We start from the raw sequence: 21,425 nt of genomic DNA on the forward strand, positions 1-21,425 counted from the left end.
AATATGGACCTTTGGGGTCCTTGAGAGGTAATAAAGCCATAAACAATTCAGAGACAGGCTTAAATTCCCAAAGTATTTACAAACACATTTAATCTTTCTGAAAATATATAAGGTTGATTAGACTAGGAATCTTTAAGTCTGCACGGTATTAATTTTAACTGAAGTAATATTACCAACAGAATAGAAAAGTTGATATTGATCTTCGTTTATTATAACTGTTGCATACCCTCTGGGTATTTACAATAGCCATCAGGACAGTTAATACTTGTGTGATGGTTGCACAAGCACAAGAAATTACATGAATCATATAAACAGCTACTTAAAAGAAAAAGATTGTAAAAAGCCAGATTTTAATATTCTGAATTTGCTTAAAAAATATAACTCTTCAGGGAAGTCATAACATTCTGGTTGTGAGGTTTTTGTAATAGCAATCAGTAACAGTATCAGTGGCATGGCAACTTTCAATTACACAAACCATGCTGGTTTTGTGGGCTTTGGAACCTCACAGACCTGGGATTAAATCCTTTCTCCAGCTTTCATTGGCTGTGTGATTTTAAGAAAATTACATAAGCTCTCTGAGCCTCACTTTTTGCATTTTAAATATGGGAATAACTAGGCTCACAGGTGGTTGTGAGAGTTAATTGAGGATAGATATGTGGAAAGCACTAAGCACAATGTCTGGTAGATATCTAGAGCTCAAAATGTTCTCTTCCTACATTTCCTCTGGAGAGTCAAGAATCTTTTCCACTGAAATGCAAAGTTCTGTTTCATGTAGGGAAAACAGAATGATAGAATTTCAAGTTTCATAGTTTTCCCTGATCTGAACAGAAATTAAAGGAAAAGAATGGGGAACTGGGGAGACTAGTTTGGATGCTGATGCAATGATCCACTTGTGGGATAAAAAATTTGGAAGTAGGGTGGGGATAGAAAGTTTTGAAATGGAGTAGGATTGGTACAAAAGAAAGAACTCACAGAAACTACTGAACGATTGGGAACTTGGAGTGTGTGATACGAAAAAGCCAAAGCAGATACAAAGTTAGCAGTTGTGCGGATCTTACTTTCATTGATTGATTGATCATATTCAGAGGTAACATTCAAAATATTGACCAGCCAGCATGCCATCCACTAATCAATGACATCTGCTGCCAGCTGTAGAGCTGGAGCTGGATGTTGGAGACAATGAGCCAGGCCCCTTTAGTTGCTGAGTAGTTGGGAGATTTGGGACATGCATGGGGAGGGTCTGAGGTGGTACTGGGGATACTGATGCTTTTCAATATTGTAATAACTGGCATGGCTAAGCCAGTACTTTTTTTAAAGCTCTTTATTGGAATATAATTGCTTTACAGTCTTGTACCAGTTTTTGAGGTACACCAGAGTGAATCAGCTGTATTTATACATATATCCCCATATCCCCTCTCTCCCGCAACTCCCTCCCACCCTCCCTCCCTATCCCAGCCCTCTAAGTCATCACCCATCATCAAGCTGATCTCCCTATGTTATGCAGCAACTAGCTATCTATTTTACATTTGGTAGTATATATATGTCAATGCTACCCTCTCACTTTGTCCCAGCTTCCCCTCCCCCCCCCCCCGTGTCCCCAAGTCTGTTCTCGAAATCTGCATCTTTATTCTTGCCCTGTTACTGGGTTCATCAGTACCATTTTCTTAGATTCCATATATATGCGTTAGCAAACGGTATTTGTCTTTCTCTTTCTGGCTTACTTCGCTCTGTATGACAGTCTCTAGGTCCATCCACCTCACTACAAATAACTCGATTTCATTACTTTTTATGGCTGAGTAATATTCCATTGTATTATATGTGCCACATCTTCTTTATCCATTCATCTATTGATGGGCATTTAGGTTGTTGTTTCCATGTCCTGGCTATTGTTAATTGTGCTGCAATGAACATTGTGGTACATGTTTCTTTTTGGATTATGGTTTTCTCTGGGTATATGCTCAATAGTGGGATTGCTGGGTCATATGATAGTTCCATTTTTAGTTTTTTAAGGAACCTCCATATTGTTTTCCATAGTGCATGCCAGTACTTTTAAGTTGAATATTAACCCTAATAATATATCCCTTAGTCTTCTCTTCTATGTCTTGCCCTCTCCAAGCTCCTTCAGCCATTCTTTTTATGAAGTAAATTATATACTTTACCATATTGGTCATCCTGCTCTTTCTTAACTGTGCTGTTTCCAGAAGTGGTCTACCAGCTCAGAGCAGACTTTGTGCATCCTGATTTGAAGTCTATTTCTATTAGGACCATTAGAGTTATACTTTGTTTTCAGTATCAATACAATGAAAATCTAATGTCCCTTTTTTATAAAGTGCTTCACTGAAGTAAAAATGATAAAATTCATTCATTCTCTAGCTGGCAAGCAAACTAATTAAAAGATTATTATATATTCCTTAAGCCAGCAAGTCTTTCAATATATTTTAAATTACATTTTGATACTATAATCTTTATTTCCACTTTAGAAAAGTTAATGTGCTCACTAACCTAAAAAGTTGCATAACTGACACTAGACACTTCAGCTAATGTAAATTAGCGGGTTCTGCTGAACTTGGAAAAGAGAGGAGAAAAGGACACTGTTTGAGAGAATAACGATAGTGCAATCAAAAAGTACAATCCTGGGCAAGATTTTATGTTTTCAGGGTCAGGAACATTGTTTCACTACTACTAATTTTAATGGTATTGTCTATAACAGTGTTAAGTGTCACTGATATTGGCAATGAGTTCTATGATAAAATTTCTACTAATTATTTTATCTCTAAAAACTAAACTACCATAATTCACTAAAATTTAAATCCAATTTCCAATTAAGAGTATATATACTGATAATACTTTTTGAGGTTTAAATGCAGTAAGTTATTCTGTTTTTCTAATGAAATTTTATCCAATTTTTAAAACTGTATAATAGATATTTCCACTGTGTTGTAGGTCAATAATTAATGTTACAATTAATCTTTGCCTCAAAATGGTATCTTTCCAAAGAAATCTCCTGTTGAAATTTCATTTTAATACCTGAATTAGCCCATGTTTGATAACTAAAAATATTTTTCTAATCAACCTCTAAAGCTGTACTTCCTGATGGCTGTAATCATCAAATGCAAGTTTGCTTAAAGGATTTGTTTGACCTTCCGTAGTAAGCAATTAGACAGAGCTTTCAAAGTAAATTAAAACGGACATTAAATTCCCTTGTGAGATAGAAGTGTCCACATTGTGCAAAAGGATTAATAGATCAGATGTGTTTGCTAAAACTCAATGAAAACAGCAGGTGTTTGGCTGTAAATGGTGATAGACAGGGCCCAACCAAAGAGTCTTACATCATAGTCTCAGATTCTCTTAGTTGGAAAGGTATTTAAATGTCCTTTAACTCAATCACTCATGTGAATATTAAATTTTATCCATGACCTCTAGTCTTGTTTGAACACCCAGTTGCTTCTTTATATGTGCTTTCAGTTCCTTCATTGGGAAACACGCATGCTCATCTTTAAATTTAGAGCCTCCAAGCTGGTGGGAAGAAGCAGAATGTGACCCAATTTAGAAATGCGGTATTAGCACAATACTGCTTGTTCCATCTAGTGAGACAAGGGTTGAGGCAGAATTCCTGCAGATTAGTTTCTTTGAATTATATATCCACACACGATAAATGATATTCAGCCACGTGGAGAGTTCCTCAGATTCAGCTGTTTGTCTCCCTTCCCAACACTTCAGAAACTCTGCCTATCATAGGGAACCTTTGGGAACTAAGGGGAAAGTTGCCCTACGAGTTCCGCCTCTAGCTCTCAATTTCTCTTCTGTTAGCAGAATTACCACATACCCCCTTGGATTACTGGCAAAAAAGAAATCTAGACTTATACCTGTGAATTGGTTTGGGAGGCTAGTAAGGAAAGTTGGAGTTCACAATTTATGAGTTTTAGAAAACCAGGATTTCTGGTTTTTGTGTTTGATTGTTTTGTTGTGGCCATGCCATGTGGCATGTGGGATCTTAATTCCCCTACTAGGGATTGAACCTGTACCCCCCTGCAGTGGAAGCACGGAGTCTTAACCCCTGGACCACTAGGGAAGTCCCCAGGATTTCTGGTTTTAAATTCTACTGCTAGTGAGTTTTATCATCATGAGTACGTCACTGTATTTCTCTGACTTTTCAGTTTTCTTCTCTATAGCGTGGGAATAAATATACCTACAATTCAGCGTTGCTGTAAGAATTAAAGGAAATAATACAGACTATATTAAAAAGATAAAACAAAACCCTTGAACTTTTCTTATTACATATTTAAATTTAGCATCAAAGCAGCCTTGTAACCCTAATGCCTTAGTGTAAAGTAAGAGTTAACACGTTTTAGAAAATGTGTAGAATTCACATGAACCAAACGTCTTTCCAATACAAAATAAGCTTTTAAACTTAAGGATTTTTGTCCCTTTTACCTGTCACTCTAAACACCTCAGCAACCTAGACAAAAACTGAAGATGGCAGTTTTATGATACTGATTCTAATGATAATAAAAACAGCAGCTGTTATCTACTGAATGTGTGTTATGAACTAATCACGGTTCCCAAATGCTTCTGTTCTCTTTCATGTTGTCATGGCTCAGGAGGGACTGATCCTGGATTCAATCTCTTTTCATGTGTGTCCTCTTGACAAAAAAGCAGACCAGTTCTGTATTTGATTAAACTTTTATGAATGTTCTCTACTGCCTCAAGGACCATAATTTGGGTTGTCAACCTGAAGCTTGGAATGACATTTTAAAGAAATGTCCTCTGCTTGGCACTTGAGGTTAAGAAAGATTAAATTTCAATTTTGAATTATTCTTTCAATTCATGATGCTCTTTAGTTGAGAATTCCAAAAAAATGTATAACTCCTGTGCGTGTCTGTTCTTACTGCGTGTACTTTCAAGTATTTATGTTTGTTAAGTATAACCATAATATTGGCATGCATTGATTCACTCATCCAAGTCATAATTGAATATCATTATTTTAGATAATGTTCTATTTTCAGGAGAACAGTGACTGTCATGTCTTTCATCAAATCTGCCTTGATAAACTGTTTTTTTCAAGGATACCAAAAATAACAACAAACCTAAAAATCTTCCTCCTCACTTCCTAGTTTATCTTTTATTGGTACTTTCTTTTACTTTATGTATTTTCTTTTTTTACAAATTCCCCTCTTTCTCCACAGGTTTAAAAAGAAACTACAAAGTAATTTTCTTCTCCACATCCTCTCTTGCTGACTGATGGCTAATATCAGCAGTCATTTAGACTTCGGAAGATCATAGAATTAATGTTTGCCGCGTTGAGGGGATTTTGAGTACTCTTTACTACAAACTGTGGCAATGTTTACCCACTTTTACATGCTGTTTATTATTCCTGTTTATATTTTTGGTGAAAAAATGGTGGCTCTCCATCTCACAGATTGCAAATACTGTCAAAATATATACACAATATTAGCTTGTAGGGCACTAGTCTTACTTTCTTGACAAAATATCAATGGCTGGCAAATGTACTTGAAGCTGTCTCTTTTGGGGGGGAAGACTGGAGTTAAAAGGTAAGAATGGGCTCCTGATGCTACCCATAAGTATTTGGTCTTCTATACCCTCATGGAAAAAGCAATACATTTTATAAATTCTAACCTTTTCTTGTACAAATTTGAGTATGGTATCGTGTGGCTCAACTATTCAAACATCTTGGCGCTTTCGAAGTTTATGTAGATACATTCCATGATAAGTGGGCACTGGGCATCAGTACTTTCTTAAATTCTGATTAGCCAAAAAAACTAATGGTTACACGGCTGGGTGACCAGCCAAGGGAGATGTAACATGTGCTCTTGTTTCTACAGAGTTACAGCCACAATCTCTCTATGCCATTTTAGAGTATAAATATGTTAAGGGCAAGTATGTAAGGAAATAGTTTATCTTCAGGGTTTAGGAACTATAACATTGGGAAAGGCATATATGTGTAGGAAATCTCAAAACTGAGCAGATAATACTTCAAATCAGTCATTTCTAGTTTTGGGGTCAGGACTTCAAATGTCTAGAAAAACATTTTCCGTCTGTCAAGGGAGTGGTTATATTTTAGAATTTTCCAACTCATATCCAACTTAACCAGTGTAGTGTATTTTAATTATTTTGCACACTAGGCTTAGTCTACATTTAGTAGGATTTACCTAGAAACATGATTTGATGGTTTTAGATTTATTAACAACATAATCTATGAATATTGTAATATAAGTTTTGGGGTTTGCAAATAAGAGAAATGCTATAATAAATAAAGATATATTGCACTCCAATTGCTTTTTGAGTGGTAATTTCTGCTGCCTTGATCATTTATACTACAAATACTCACTGAGACCTTTATGAGCTAGGAACTGTGATAGACAGAATATATATATAATTCATAGAAACAAAGATAAAACACCCTCCCCACTCCAAACACTTGCCTTATTGGCTTAATCACTGTATACCATCTCTGCTCACCACAAGCACATTTTTCCATGTACTGTACTTATTAGAACTTTCACTGTAAATTTCCCTGTCCGGAATCAGAATCCCTTTATTATAAAACAGCGTATCTCGCTCAGTCAAGTGAACGTTCCATCCTTATATGTATGTGATGTCTTCGAAATAGTTTTCTTCCCATTTCTATTGCCTCTCTGGGTTGAGTCTTCATTACCTCTTGCCCACAATATGGTCTCCTACCTGGTGTTTTCCCTCATTTAACTACAAATTCTCCCTGACACTTAAACATTATTCTTATTTCAGAGTGTACCTAAAACCCTATTTCCACAACAGCATTCCCCTGGGCACTCCCAATGACACTTACCTCTCTGAACTGTGGGATGTATGTCTACACGGTTTGGTACTAGGTCCAGGAATATCTCATTTTATTGGAGACTTTTTTTTAAATTGAACTATAGCTGATTTACAATGTTGTGTTAGTTTCTGGTGTACAGCAAAGTGATTCAATTATACATATATATACAGATATTCTTTTTCATATTCTTTTCCATTATGGTTAATTACAGGATATTGAATATAGTTCCCTGTGTCATACAGTAAAACCTCGTTGTTTATCTATTTTACATACAGTAGTTTGTATCTGCTAATCCCAAACTCCTGCTTTATCCCTCCCCCATCCCCTTTGGTAACCATTAGTTTGCTTTCTATGTGGAGACTTGTTTTATGTGTATATTTTTGCTTCCCAGTGTGGCAGGACGCGCCTTCCTGACGGGAGCCATATTTTCTGAGCTCTGACCATAATGTCATGTAACTGAGTCCTGTGAGTGTCTTGCAAAGTTCCTCTTAAATTGGACACCTCAAAGCTTAAGCATAGTGATGAGCACCCAATACAAACTCAGAAGTCACACACTGAAAGGATGCAATACTAAATTGTTCTAATGAACACATAGAAAAGCCTGTTTAAAAAGTGACAATATGCCAAAAACCTCTAAGACACAGTCAGTATAAAAAGCTGGTCATTTCTGTAGTTGGTACACATTAGTTCAATGTAATGTTCAAAGTGAGTTACTTACTAAGGCAAACTTTTTGTTGAGAATCATCTGCTCCACCAAAGATGACTCATTGTGGAAGAGGTGGGGCTGCATATGGCTCCACATATGTGGAAACCACCAGAACTCATCCACAGACCCCAAAAGACGGTCATCCCCTTCATCTTCCTCTTCAGTTCCTTGGGTGGGGGGGTGGGGAAAGGAGAAACATTATTCAATTAATTTTAGTTATACTGATTGCCTGTTTATCTGTCTATATATCTCTCTGTCCATCCATCCATCCATCCATCCATCCATCCATTCATCCATCCATCCATTCATCCATTTATCCATCCATCCCTCTAATTATGTAATCCTATATATATGTATTTGAAAGGTACCATTTATACTACTTAGATACATGTAAGACTTTGAACATGAAATGTAACAAAGGAAAATCTGTTACTTGGGGAACAACCAGAGACTATGACACAACTGTTTTTAAAGTTCTAAAACATGAGACATGGATATAAAACCACTGCAAGATGGAAATACACAACCATTCCATAGGACTTTAGAACTTTTAACTTTTAGGATATTTATATAATTTGCAGTTTGGAGAGAATGGGGGATAAGTCAGGATGTAGTCAAGGGAATATGAGTGAGGAAATGTGTAGCAGAGCTCTAATAGTTGATCATTTTTACATGGGTTGTGACACCACAGTCGCAACAAAATAATTCCATAATTTATTTGAGTTACTGCTTAAGTCTGAGAAGAAGTTACTCAGTATATAGTTAGTGAAAACTAAGACATAAAAAGGAGAAAAAAGGGGAATGTAGGAATTATTATTAAGAAAATGGGAGGAAAATGAAGGAAAGAAAAAAGAAAGACAGTGATGGAAAGAAGCTGAGAAGTGGAGAAGTCATTGTAAAACATTCCAAGTACCCCCATGATCCTTGGTGGTACTCATGTTCTTCAAGTTTGCCCTTTCTCTCAAGTTCTTGGAAGCAAACTTTCCATCAAGAAACCTCTGTTTCCTTGAGAGTCAGCTTGGTTGTTGTTCCTCTGATTTTTCATATTTGAGCTTGTTTTATTTCCTCCATTTTCCACGACCTGCAGTTTAGCTGAGTGTGGGAAATTACACAGTTCTCTAACTTACGTGAGGGGGTAGGAGTCTCTTTTTGTATTTCCCCAGGCAGAGTTTCTTTACTAAAGCATGAAATGAGAGCAGTGTAAGATACCTGTCCTGGCATATCATAAAATGATATTAATCATCACAAAATTATCTAGCCATACGTGAATTTCAGCCACAACACTGAATCCAGTAAGGTCCTAGAACAGTGGTGTCTTCAAATGATGTCCCCTCTGTGTGGAGGAAAACCCTCCTCTCATATTTTCAGTAGCGGTTCTGATGTGACTGGTTCTAACAGGGCCGTAGAGGGTGGAGGATGCACTGCTTCCCCAGCACAGCCAACTGAGCCCCGTGCTTGTTTCCACTCTTCTTTCATTTAATCTTCCAAGAGAAGGAAGGCAAGGCCTATTGGTGGGAAAAGAATCTCATCCTATGATTTACTGTGCAATGAAAGAGACCAAAGGTAAAGATGTAGTATGAGGCTGCATGGTCGTTCTATTGTATGCAGGAGGAACAGAATCCATGATGTAGAATAAGTGGAATAACAAAACCTTTCCGCAAGGAGAGTCTTCAGGTTCACTTTCATATGCTTATGTATCAGTACTCTGCTGATATGAAGGAATTTTTCCCTCTCTGTAAAGGGCATCTTTAAATCGAATCTGTTTCATTTCCCTTATTTTTCCTTTTCATCATACACTCATGCGACCATAGCATAGTTGAACAAGTATAACCTTTGAAGTCAGAAGTTTTTAGTTTATTTGTAGTTTCCAACACATTTGAGTTGTGTCATGGTGGGCAAGTCACATAACCCCTTTAATGTCGGTATTCCTGTAGGCAAAAAATACGGAGAGCAATACCTATTTAATTCTATTTGGGAGGAAGTGTTTACATAGTCCCGGCACATACTGGGTAATCTAAAATGCCCACGTCTTTCCCTTCTGTATTTCTTGCTCCTGTTCTTGCATCTTCTCCTTGAGGGTTTTTTTTCACTATAATACCGCTTGAGGGGCGGGCATTCACATGAGTGTCATGTGGCAGAGGGGACACTGTATTTAAGAATTTAAGAACCATTATATCAACTGATTGGCCTGATTAATGAGTCACCCGCATCGAGCATTCTTGGGCCTTCTGAGTGATTATCTTACAGCTCTGGGAAGCCTTCTAGAGAGGAATGCAAAGGAGTAGGAAAATGGAGGCAGGGGCTTAGAATATCCGATGACCCCAATCAGGGAAAAGTCTTGGGTCCTGCCACCTTTTAGGTGATAAATAAGGCGGCTCTGGTAAAGAAACATTTGCTACGTGTGAATGGTGATGCTTAAATACATGCTGGGTTTACTGTTGTTGTTCTTTTGTTTTGTTTTTACATAGGATGATGTCATTTGGTTTCCCTGCAATTAAACATCTCTGCTTATATACTCTCCTCTTATTTAACATTTCGTATGTCCTCAGGACACCATATTAGTTAAGATTACAGTCAGTTACTTGTTGCAGTTTTACTTTCCCATACTGAAAACAGGCACATGTCTCTTGGGGTTTCCCAGTAGTCAGTTCATTCCTGATTTCCACCTCCCCTGGGAAAAGTGAGCTGAGATTTCCCAGTTTATGAAAAGTCACCCTTCCTACTACTTTTAATCTCTACTCCCTGTCTCCTATAACTCCTATCTTTCCCTGCATCCTTCTTTTTATCTCCCCTTTACTCATCTGTCTAGTTGGCCTTTACCCAAAGTTTATTTATGAGACAGCACAACAGGTTTCAGAATTCTTTGGAAAGACTGCTCAGGCATTTGTTGTCCTCTCCTCAATATCATGGTGAAATCTGCTATTAAAATATTCATACATTTTAATTATGTAAGAGTCAGACAAACAATGTCTACCCTCTGACAGACTTATGTAAATTCATAGCAGGCCTAATTGTATGCCTTTCCTTTTTTCTTTGTAAGTCTTTCTTCTCTGATTTACTTGAATCCTACTTTGGTGATGTTTTACATCAGAATTAATTATATTGAGAACAAGTGTCTGTCGCCTAACACTTTAAACATCATGATAAAAAACAGTTGAAACACAGTTATTCATGTTGGATTGTCCTGGCCTCTTGCCACTTCTTTTTCCCTCCACTTTACCCGCTTTTGTCAGAACTGGAGAGAGAAGAACTAGAAGTCAAATTCCTCAATTTTAAGTGTCATTTCTCAAGTTGTTACAAAACTACACTGAAATCTTATAGTTAATGCAAATTATTATTTTGTTTATGTATCTATTTAAATAACTTATGTCTCTTCAGTATTTTATCTGTAGTATTTCCTACCCTGATATTATATTAAAAATCATCATTCATTGAGACTGTCTTAAGTGTTTTTCAAGTATTGTCTCATTTAATTCTCACTGCAACCCTATGCACTAGGGGCCTCTGCTAACTCCATTTTACAGATAAGAAATTGATATTTGGAGGGGCAAATTAATTTGTCACAGATCACTGGGAATGTTGGGATAGAACCTGAATTCAGAACCTGAATTCTAACCCAGACTACACAACTCCAAATCAGGACCCTTAACCATCATTCACCAACAAACAGTGAAGTTTAGAAATAAGATTAGCATTTACTAGTTCATATAACATTGCTCTTCACATTGTTAATGAATTCTATGATATAATTAGAATTTACAAATACTATTGGTTCTCAGTGATTTGTGAAAACATACAAACCTAAAGAACCTATAGGTAAGGGGTAGGAACCTTTTGCCATTCAGCTTCCTTAATTAAGGGTTACCAATTAAATGATAAAAATCCATTTTTTCCCCCAATACATAAGACTTGCACTCTAACTGACCTAAAGTTAAGAGTATTTTTTGACAGTTAATTAGCTATATGACCTTGGGTCCCTCTAAGTTTCTATGTTATTATCTAAAAAGCAAGGTAACACATTCTTTAATTCCTGGGATTCAATGAAAAGGTACATGAAAAGTGCTTAGCTAGGTACTTAGAATACAGTGCTGCTCACTAAAAGGGAAGTATAATTTTTATTCTTTCATTTCTTTATTTCTCACAAAATGCACAAATCTTTCAAAAACTAAAGTAAATCAAACAAGATGAAATCCTCTCCCAAAATAAAAAGTGTTACTAGTATGACAGTGCTGTTTTTCTCCTTCCCTTCAAGACTGAATACAATAGAATTTTCAATAGAAAAAAGTTACTCATTTAGAAAGGAAGACGGTGTACAATTCAATTAAAGTTTACAATATCTAATTTTTGAAGGATTCAGCATTAAATTTTATATCTGTTCCCATTGAAAACTGATTTTACTGGTTTTAGACAACTCTAGCTAAGTTTTTGTGGAAGCTTTCAGATCTTATACAGACAACAAAACTCTCTGAAGCCTTTTCCTTAGCTTCCTCCTATGTTCTACTTTCCCTGGCTTAGAGAGAGGACATACTTACTATGAGCTATGGGACATATGCAAGTAAGGAAAGAGGATAAATCTTTCAGAAGCAAGAATGCAGGAGAGCAACTGGCTAGAGTCATTCTTTAGCATTCAGCATTGGTAAAAAACTGAGTTGCCAGGAGTGCTTTCTTATATTTCTATTAGGTTTTGGGAAAAAGTTTTTAATTATTCTTAATATTTAGAGTGATTTTCTTTCACAACACAACATGGTCAAATTTAATTCTCTAACCTTGTTCCATATAAATACTAATAGTTAAAAGTAATTTTATTTTCATCCAATCATTTATTCATTAATTCATTTTTTCCCCAATAGGCATTGTTCTACTTGCTGGTGTTACAGCAGTAAAGCCTTTGTGGAGTGTTCATTTTAGTGAGGGAAGAAAGACAACAGATAATTTAAAAATAAAGTACATTCAACATCCATTCATGATAAAACATTTAGCAATCTAGGAAAAGAAGGGAGCCTCCATAAGCTAACAAAAACTTTCTATAAAATTGTCTATTGAAAGAATTCCCCTCAAAAACAGTAAGAAAAATACTGAAGGATTTCCCCTGAGGTCAGGAACAAGATATGAGTGTTACTATCACCATCTTTATTTAATGTTTACGGGAGATCCAAGCTAGTGCAATAGGCAAGGAAAAGAAAAAAAATTCATAAAGCTAAGAAAGGAAGAAATAAAATTTTTACTATTCAAAAATTATATGATTGAATAGGTAGAAAATCCAAAAAGAACCTATAAACTATAAAATTAATAAGTGAGTGTAGCAAGGTTGCTAAATACAAGGTTAGTACATAAACTCAATTATATTTTTACATACTAACAACAGAGAAATGGAAAATAAAACTTTAAAAAAAAGACACCTTTTACTATTGCATCAAAAAACCCCACCAAGGAATTAATATAAAAACAATACGGTTTTGTCAAGTGTAGTTAAAGAGGACCTAAATGTGTTCAAGGATAGGAAGACTCAATATTTAGGATAGCAGCTCTCCCCAAATTAATTAATAGATTTGATGTAATTTAAATAAAAATTCTAGTGAGGTTCTTTGTGGATATTGGTAAGCTGATTTTAAAATTTACATAAAAAATGCAAAGGGCCAAGAATTACCAAGGCAATCTTGAAGATGAACAAACTCGGAGGACTTACAATAGCAGATATTAACATTAATTATAAAGTTCCAGTAAATTAGACAGCATGATGACACAAATGGAACCAATGGACAGGAGAGTCTAGAAACAGAGTCCACACATATATGGTCATCTAATTTACAACAGTGATGATACTATGGTGCAGTGAGAAAAGGATGGTCTTTTCAATACTTGGTACCAATTAGACATCTTTATGGAAAAAAGAAGGTATCTTGACCCCTATCTCACACATACATAACAGTTAATTCCAGATGGATCTCAGATGCATACATTTTAAGAATGTAGGAACATATTTTCATGATCTTGTGGAATGCAAAAATATCTTTAGAAAGATACAAAAAAGGAAAAAAAAAGATAAATTGGACTACATTAAAATGTTTGTTCATCAAAAAATACCAGTAGGAATGTAAAAAAGATAAACCACACATTAGGAGAAAGCATTTGCAACACAGATAACTGACAAAGGGCTCATTTAGAATACGTAAAGAATTTCCACAAATGAATAAGTAAAAGCAGACAACCCAATTAAAAAAAACCACTGAGGTATTTCAAAATATAAGATATCCAAATGGTCAATAAATATATGAAAGAAGCTTAATTTCACTACTTGTCAGGAAATGTGCATTTAAACCATAATATGATATCTCTACATGCCCACCAAAAAGGCTAAAATGAAAAAGACAATATTAAATACTGGTGAGAATGTAGAGAAACAGGAAAACTCACATACTGTTGGAAATATAAATTGGTACAACCACCTTAAAAAACTGTTTGGCATTTTCAACTAAAGCGGATCATAAGTGTACCATATAACCAGCAATTCTACTCCTGGTCGATAACCAACAGAAAAGAATACTTATGTCCTCTGAAGGACAGGTACAAAAATGTTCTTAACACAACTATGCCAAAAAAAAAAAAAAAAAGTCAGAGACCGAAAACAACCCAGCCATCCGCACTGGAAAGGAATGGAATAAAGAAATTTTGGTAAATTCAAACAATGGAATACTATAAAACAATGAAGAGGAAAGAATTACAACTAGACACAATGATGTCTGCAAAACTAAAATAATGTTGAACAAAATAAGCTGTATACAGGAGAGTCCATACTATATGATTCCTTTTATACACATCCCAAAGCCAGGCAAACTAATTTATGATATTAGAAGTCAGGATAGTGGTTTTCTTTTAGGGCAGCTAGTGACTAAGGCAGCAGCAGGGAGAGGGTGTGTGAGATTCTGGTAGTAGCTCTTTCTTAATCTGTATGCTGGTTATGGAGCTCTGTACACTTCGTGAAAGTTCATTGAGCACTATACTTATTATGTATGCGGTTTTATATGTGTAAATTACAGCTCAATAAAAAAAGGCCATTAAATAATAATATGGTGAATAAACTTTCAAACTATTAACATTTTGTAAAGGCGAAACAATAATAGGTTAAATGAAACTGAATAACATGAAGACAATAAAGCAGGGGAGAGACACGGGGAATACAGGAAGGTGTGAAAAGGAGGGGTCACAATTTTCAAGTGAGTGGTCAGAGAGGCTGCTTTAATGACAACAGTTAATCTGCTTTTTCTTACCTGTATGGTAAAATTTCCCAGAAAATCCCAGGTTGAATGTAAAATTTGTGATTTGTGCACGCAAAAGATTCTGAGTATCAAGCAGGGCCTGAAATACATAATTTTAACAAATGTATCAGGTAGAGCATGGCCTTGAGAAGATATCTTCCTTTAGCTTTCAAAAGGCAAAACTACTCCTCTAGACACGAGAGAATTAAATGATGGAAAGTAGTTTCTTTACCACCTTACAACTAACAAGAGATTATATAAACATATACTTATATTTATCCTTTAGCAGCAATAAATCAGCAGAAAATGTCAGCTAGAAAAAGGAAGTTAAATGAAAAGTTTATTCTTCACATATCAAAGGAACTAGTATCTAGTACATAAAATACATCTTTTACCCCTCCATGTGTAAAGAAGGACATTCTGTTTAAGTGAAACTATGTAAGAACATATATGGAAAGAAACAGATTGTTTTTCAGATACATCTTTGGTCTTCAAAATCCAAGACTTTTCAATCTTTAAGTCTTAGATGCCCCCCAAATAGTGATTATTCTTCAAAAATGGATATCACGATAAAGTAAATCTTTAATTTGCCCTCTCATTGAAAAACAGGTAAACAATCAAAACCCCCTACAAATGACAGGTAAAGCTAATTTGAACCAGAGTTTTAATTGTTATATCCTATAAAGTACTGATCATACTATGAATATTTGATGGACTTTTCTTCTCTTTCTCCTTCTTTTCTTTCTCATTTTTATTTAAATTCACATTCTTATATTCCTTCTCTCCCTCTATCCCAGACTATGGTAGTTGAATGCCCACCTCAGTGAGGTAAAAAGTAACATTAAATGGTAGGTTTGTTAAGGATCTTAGTCAACACTTACACATGAAGAAACTAAGGAGAAACGACTTGCCCATTTTCACTGATAAAATTAATGGTAGGTCCTAGATTAAGATATAGATCACCAGATTCCAAATTAGGTACTCTTTTTACTCCAGCACACCAAGTCTTTCCCTACCCTTCCATAGTACAGCTGGATCCACAACAAAATCCTTTCTTAACAGTGTAGCTGATACATGGAAGCCCTGCCCCATCATGTTCATGGTCTCAGTCTTTCTGGGGGTTTAAAGAGATATGCATTTTATTGAGACCCTCTCATGATGGTATGTGTTCAACAATTATTAGCTGCCACCCTTCGCTTATTGCTGCTGCTTTACTACAACTAATATGGTTATTATTCGTGATAGATAATACACATTATCTCTCTGAACTTTTCCCTTCATTTGTTAAAGTGGAGACAATTAACTAACTCACAGAATTGTGATAAGGAATATAAAAGATAATATATGCAGGATTGCTTGATAAATTTTTTAAAAAATGGCATAAAATACTAGGTGTTGATATAATTATCAGCAATATATTATATATTAATATAATTATATATTACTGAATTAATATAATTATATGTATATAACTATATATTACTGATCATATCTATATATATTATATATCTCTCATCTACTTATTTTTAATTGAAATATAGTTGATGTACAATATTACGTTAGCGTCAGGAGTATAAAGTGGTGATTTGACATTTAAATACATTATGAAATGATCAACACCTGAAGTCTAGGAACCATCTGTCCCCATACAAAGTTGTGACAGTATTACTGACCATACTTGTTATGCTGTAAATTACATCCCCATGACTTATTTATTTTATAATCAGAAGTTTGTACCGCTTTATCTCCTTCACCGATTTCACTCATTTCCCCCATTCCCTGCCCTTTGGCAACCACACATTTGTTCTCCATATCTACGAGTCTGTTTTTTTTGTTTTGTTTGTTTTTTAGATTCTACATGTGAGATCATATGGTCTTTATCTTTCCCTATTTATTTCACTTAGCATAATACCCTCTAGATCCATCCATGTTGTCCCATGGCAAGATTTCACTCTTTTTATGGCTAATATTCTATTTTACATACGTATCTCATCTTCTTTACCCATTCATCCATGAATGGACCTTAGGCTGCGTCCATATCTTGGCAATCATAAATACTACTGCAGTGAACAAAGGGGTTCACATATGTTTTTGAATTAGTGTTTTTTCTTTGGGTAAATACTCAGAAGTAAAATTGCTGGATGATATGGTAGTTCTATTTTTAATTTTTTGAGGAAGCTTCGCACTGTTTTCCATAGTGGTTGCACCACAATACAATCCCACCAATAGTATATAAGGATTCCCTTTCTCCACATCCTTTTTCCAGCACTTGTTATTTCTTGTCCTTTTGATGATAGCTATTCTGACAGGTGTGAAGCGATATCTCATTGTGGTTTTGTTTTGCATTTCTCTGATGATTACTGATGTTGGACATCTTTTCATGTGTCTGTTGGCCATCTGTATGTCTTCTTTGGAAAAATGTCTATTCAGATCCTCTGCCCATTTTTAAATGGATTGGTTTTTTTTTTTTTTTTGTCTTGTTTTGTTTTTTTGTATTGAGCTTCATGAAATCTTTATATATTTTGGATATTAACCCTTTATTGGATATGTCATTTACAAATATCTCCTCCCATTCAGTAGGCTGCCTTTTCATTTTGTTGATGGTTTTCTTCAAAAAGCTTTTGGTTTGATGTAGTCCCACTTGTTTCTTTTTGCTTTTGTTTCCCTTGCCTGAGGAGATACAACCAAAAAATGTTGCTAAGACTGATGTCAAAGAGTGTACTGCCTATGCTTTTTTCTAGAAGTTTTATGGTTTCAGGTCTTACATTTAAGTCTTTAAACCCATATTGAGTTTATTTCTGTATATGGTATGAGAAAGTGGTCCAGTTTTCCAAACACCATTTATTAAAAAGGCTGTCTTTTCACCATGTTATATCTTGTCAACTTTGTTATAGATGAATTGACCATGTAAGTGTGGATTTATTTCTGTGCTCTCTATTCTGTTCCATTGCTCTATGTGTCTGTTTTTGTGCCCTGTAGCATAATATTTTGATTATTGTAGCTTTGTAGGACAGTATGAAGTCAGGGAGTGTGACATCTCCAGCTTTGTTCTTTCTCAAAATTGTTTTGGTTATTTGGTGTCTTTTGTAATTCCACGCAAATTTTAGAGTTATTTGTTCTAGTTCTGTGAAAAATGTCATTGGTTTTTTGATAGGATTTGCATTGAATCTGTAGATTGCCTTTGGTAGAATGGACAATTTGACAATATTAATTCTTCCAATCCATGAGTACAGCATATCTTTCCATGGAGTATTTTTTTTCATTACCTCACCTACAGCCTGTGTGTGTTTTAGATCTGCAATGAGTCTCTTGTAGGTGTATATATTTGGGTCTTGTTTTTTAATCCATTCAACTCCATAACTTTTGATTGGAGCATTTAGTCCATTTACATTTAAACTAATTATTAGATAGTTATATATTTATTGCCATTTTTTTATTGTTTTCTTTTTCTTTTTCTTTTTTAGTTCTTCTTTGTTCCTTTCTTCCTCTTTTGCCCTCTTCCTTTGTGATTTGATGACTATTGTTAGTGTATGTTTGGATTCCTTTCTCTCTACTTTTTTATGTATCTATTGTAGGTTTTTGGTTATCATGAGGTTTATATATAACAACATTTATGTATAGTTATTTTAAGTTGATGATCTCTTAAGCTCGAACACCTTCTAATAGCCTTATATTTTTACCTCCTCCCCAGATTTTATGTTTTTAATGTTATATTTTACATCTTTTTATGTATCCTTTACTTTTTGTAGATATAGATGATTTTACTACTTTTGCTTTTAACCTTTCTACTAGCTTTACATATGATTAATCCACTACCTTTACTATATGCTTGCTTTTACCATTGAGATTTTCCTCCTTTCAGTGGTTAAAATATGGATTCAAAAATCCATTTTAAAATCATTTCTTGTGTGTTCAGTGCTTTATTCTTCTTTTAAAAAAATTTATTTATTGGCTGTGTTGGGTCTTCGTTGTTGCACACAGGCTTTCTCTAGTTGTGGCGAGCGGGAGCTACTCTTCATTGTGGTGCGTGGGCTCCTCATTGAAGTGGCTTCCCTTGTTGTGGAGCATGGGCTCTAGGCATGCGGGCTTCAGTAGTCGTGGCACACAGGCTCAAGAGTTGCGGCTCACGGGCTCTAGAGCGCAGGCTCAATAGTTGTGACACATGAGCTTAGTTGCTCAGCGGCATGTGGGATCTTCCTGGAGCAGGGATCGAACCTGTGTCCCCTGCATTGGCAGGTGGATTCTTAACCACTGAGCAACCTAGGATGTCCCGTCAATGCTTTATTCTTAAAGTCAGAAATTTTTTCTTTCTTTTTGCCTCCCTGAAAATAAAATTCCCAAAATACATCTTAACTTTGTAACTCTAGATTGTTTTTTAAAATTTATATTTACAATATTTAATAGGAAAAAACACAAACAAACCTATCCTGCTGTTAGATCTTAGAAGCAAATTCAGTGCCTATGAACCAACCTCTATATCAACTATAATATGTTGATTCAAATCATTGAATTAGCCCTGATTTTGCAGGTTTGACTTGGCATTTTACACATTTATTCAAAGTTCTAGAAATAAACATTAAAACACATAAAAGATATATTGAAACAGACAGCAGATACTAATATCAGTATTATGACTATGTATAGTGGAGAGGGAAGCCTATTTCTAGATAATAATTTAAAAATTTAAGATAAGCAGTAATATTTCTTTATCTTTTACAATGCTTTTATGAACCAGGTTTTGGGAGTATCTATGAGAACAATGTTATATATTCATCCATTATTTCTGTCTTTTCAAAATATGCTTTTGTTCAAGAAGCTTGAATACTCAGCAATATTCTTTTTTTTTTTAAATTTTATTTATTTATTTATTATTTTTGGGGGGGTACACCAAGTTCAATCATCTGTTTTTATACACATATCCCCGTATCAGCAATATTCTTAAATCATATCCTTTTCATTAAACTCTTCATTGCTAGAATGGTTTTATTCAGCATTATTCTATTTAAAACTGAAATAGTCTATTATTCCTATTAACAAAATATAAAATGATATAAAATAATACTTTGCTTTATTCTCTATGTGCAACATGTCTAAAGTGCTGTGATAATATCTAAAATCTAATGATAATCATTTAAACCCATGTTCCAGTACCAAATTCAGAAAACCACATGTATTCTGGACAAGCAAACACTCTCTGGTATGCATAGTACTATCACTTGCAGAGGTATCATTTACTGGTCTCCTCCAACCTAAGAACCCTAAGAACATAGATGTGTACTGTCAAAAAGGGTCTGATTATTGAAAAATGGTACTTTATTTTCAAGTGTTCCAAAACTTTGTATATATTTAGCAGGGTAATTTACAGTTCTACACATCAGTGATTATTTTTAAAATACATTATTTTTTCTAATTAAAAAAATTAAAATCACTAATAAATCTACCTCTCAGGATAAATTAATATTATGATGGAATTCCATCCCATTTTTACCAGTAATTACATATACTTATATATATGTAGATATATAGATGTATCAGTAATTGAAATCAGAGCCATAAAGTAAAAATGAGAACTGTATCAATTATGATTAAAAATACAGAATTTTTAATTTTGCCTCTTCCATTTAACAGTTTATCATGAGATTTTTCCTGTCATATTAACCATCCAAAACCAAAATTTTTAATGAATGCCAAATAGTACATCAAATGGGTATACTATAATTTATTTAACCATTTTATACTACTGTTGTACATTTAGATTGTTTACGCTTTTTGTCTAATATAAATACTGCTTTGTGTATCAATACATATTTATATAACAATGAGGTAACCCTTTCTGCAGGAGAAAATAATTCTGCTTACTCTTCAGCAAACAAAACCATTTTTGAGCAAATTTGAAAATGCTTATAAAAATATTAATAGGGAATATAATATCCAACTAATGTTATAAGAGAATTGCATTATGAATATAATTTAAGATGAAAATTTGACTATTTCCAAAATTATTTTTTCAAATTTGAATCTCTATGCTACCTTAATTTTTCAAGGCTTCATCCTATAAAGCCAAAAACCCTTGCAGGCATTAAAAGATCTAGTTGAAGGAAAAGAAAAAAAAAGATCTAATTTAAAGAAATGGAGCTCTGAGAATTGAGCAAAATGGGAGATTTTATATATCTTTGGATTTTTTCCAACTTTCTTAAACAGAATGAATATATCAATTAAAGCAAATTGAAAAGACAAAAATTTAAAAATAGACATTTCTCCAAAGAAGACATACGGATGGCCAACAAACACATGAAAAGGTGCTCAGCAGCACTAGTTATTAGAGAAATGCAAGTCAAAACTACAATGAGGTATCACCTCACACAGGTCAGACTGGCCATCATTAAAAAAATCTACAAACAATAAATGCTGGAGAAGGTGTGGAGAAAAGGGAACCCCCTTGCACTGTTGGTGGGAATATAAATTGGTACAGCCACTATGGAGAACAGTATAGACGTGCCTTAAAAAACTAAAAACAGAACTATCATATGACCCAGTAATCCCATACTGGGCATATACCCAGAGAAAACCATAATTCAAAAAGACATATGCACCCCACTGCTCATTGCTGGACTATTTACAATAGCCAGGTCATGGGAGCAACCTA

At 34.7% G+C, this 21,425-nt stretch overlaps 1 protein-coding gene across 1 annotated transcript in view; it reads right to left on the reverse strand.

Moving 5' to 3' along the window:
* LOC130834858 (bifunctional heparan sulfate N-deacetylase/N-sulfotransferase 3) overlaps positions 1-21,425 on the reverse strand; it is a 149,987-nt gene that overhangs the window by 81,787 nt on the left and 46,775 nt on the right. Inside the window, exons 2-3 of the mRNA XM_057705855.1 lie at positions 14,792-14,879; positions 7,536-7,690 (exon numbers count right to left, since the gene is read on the reverse strand). Coding sequence (XP_057561838.1) covers positions 7,536-7,690; positions 14,792-14,879 — 243 coding nt within the window. The remainder of the gene's footprint in view (positions 1-7,535; positions 7,691-14,791; positions 14,880-21,425) is intronic.

Source organism: Hippopotamus amphibius, chromosome 13 (genome assembly GCF_030028045.1).
Source record: "Hippopotamus amphibius kiboko isolate mHipAmp2 chromosome 13, mHipAmp2.hap2, whole genome shotgun sequence".
In the NCBI taxonomy this organism is placed as follows: domain Eukaryota; kingdom Metazoa; phylum Chordata; class Mammalia; order Artiodactyla; family Hippopotamidae; genus Hippopotamus; species Hippopotamus amphibius.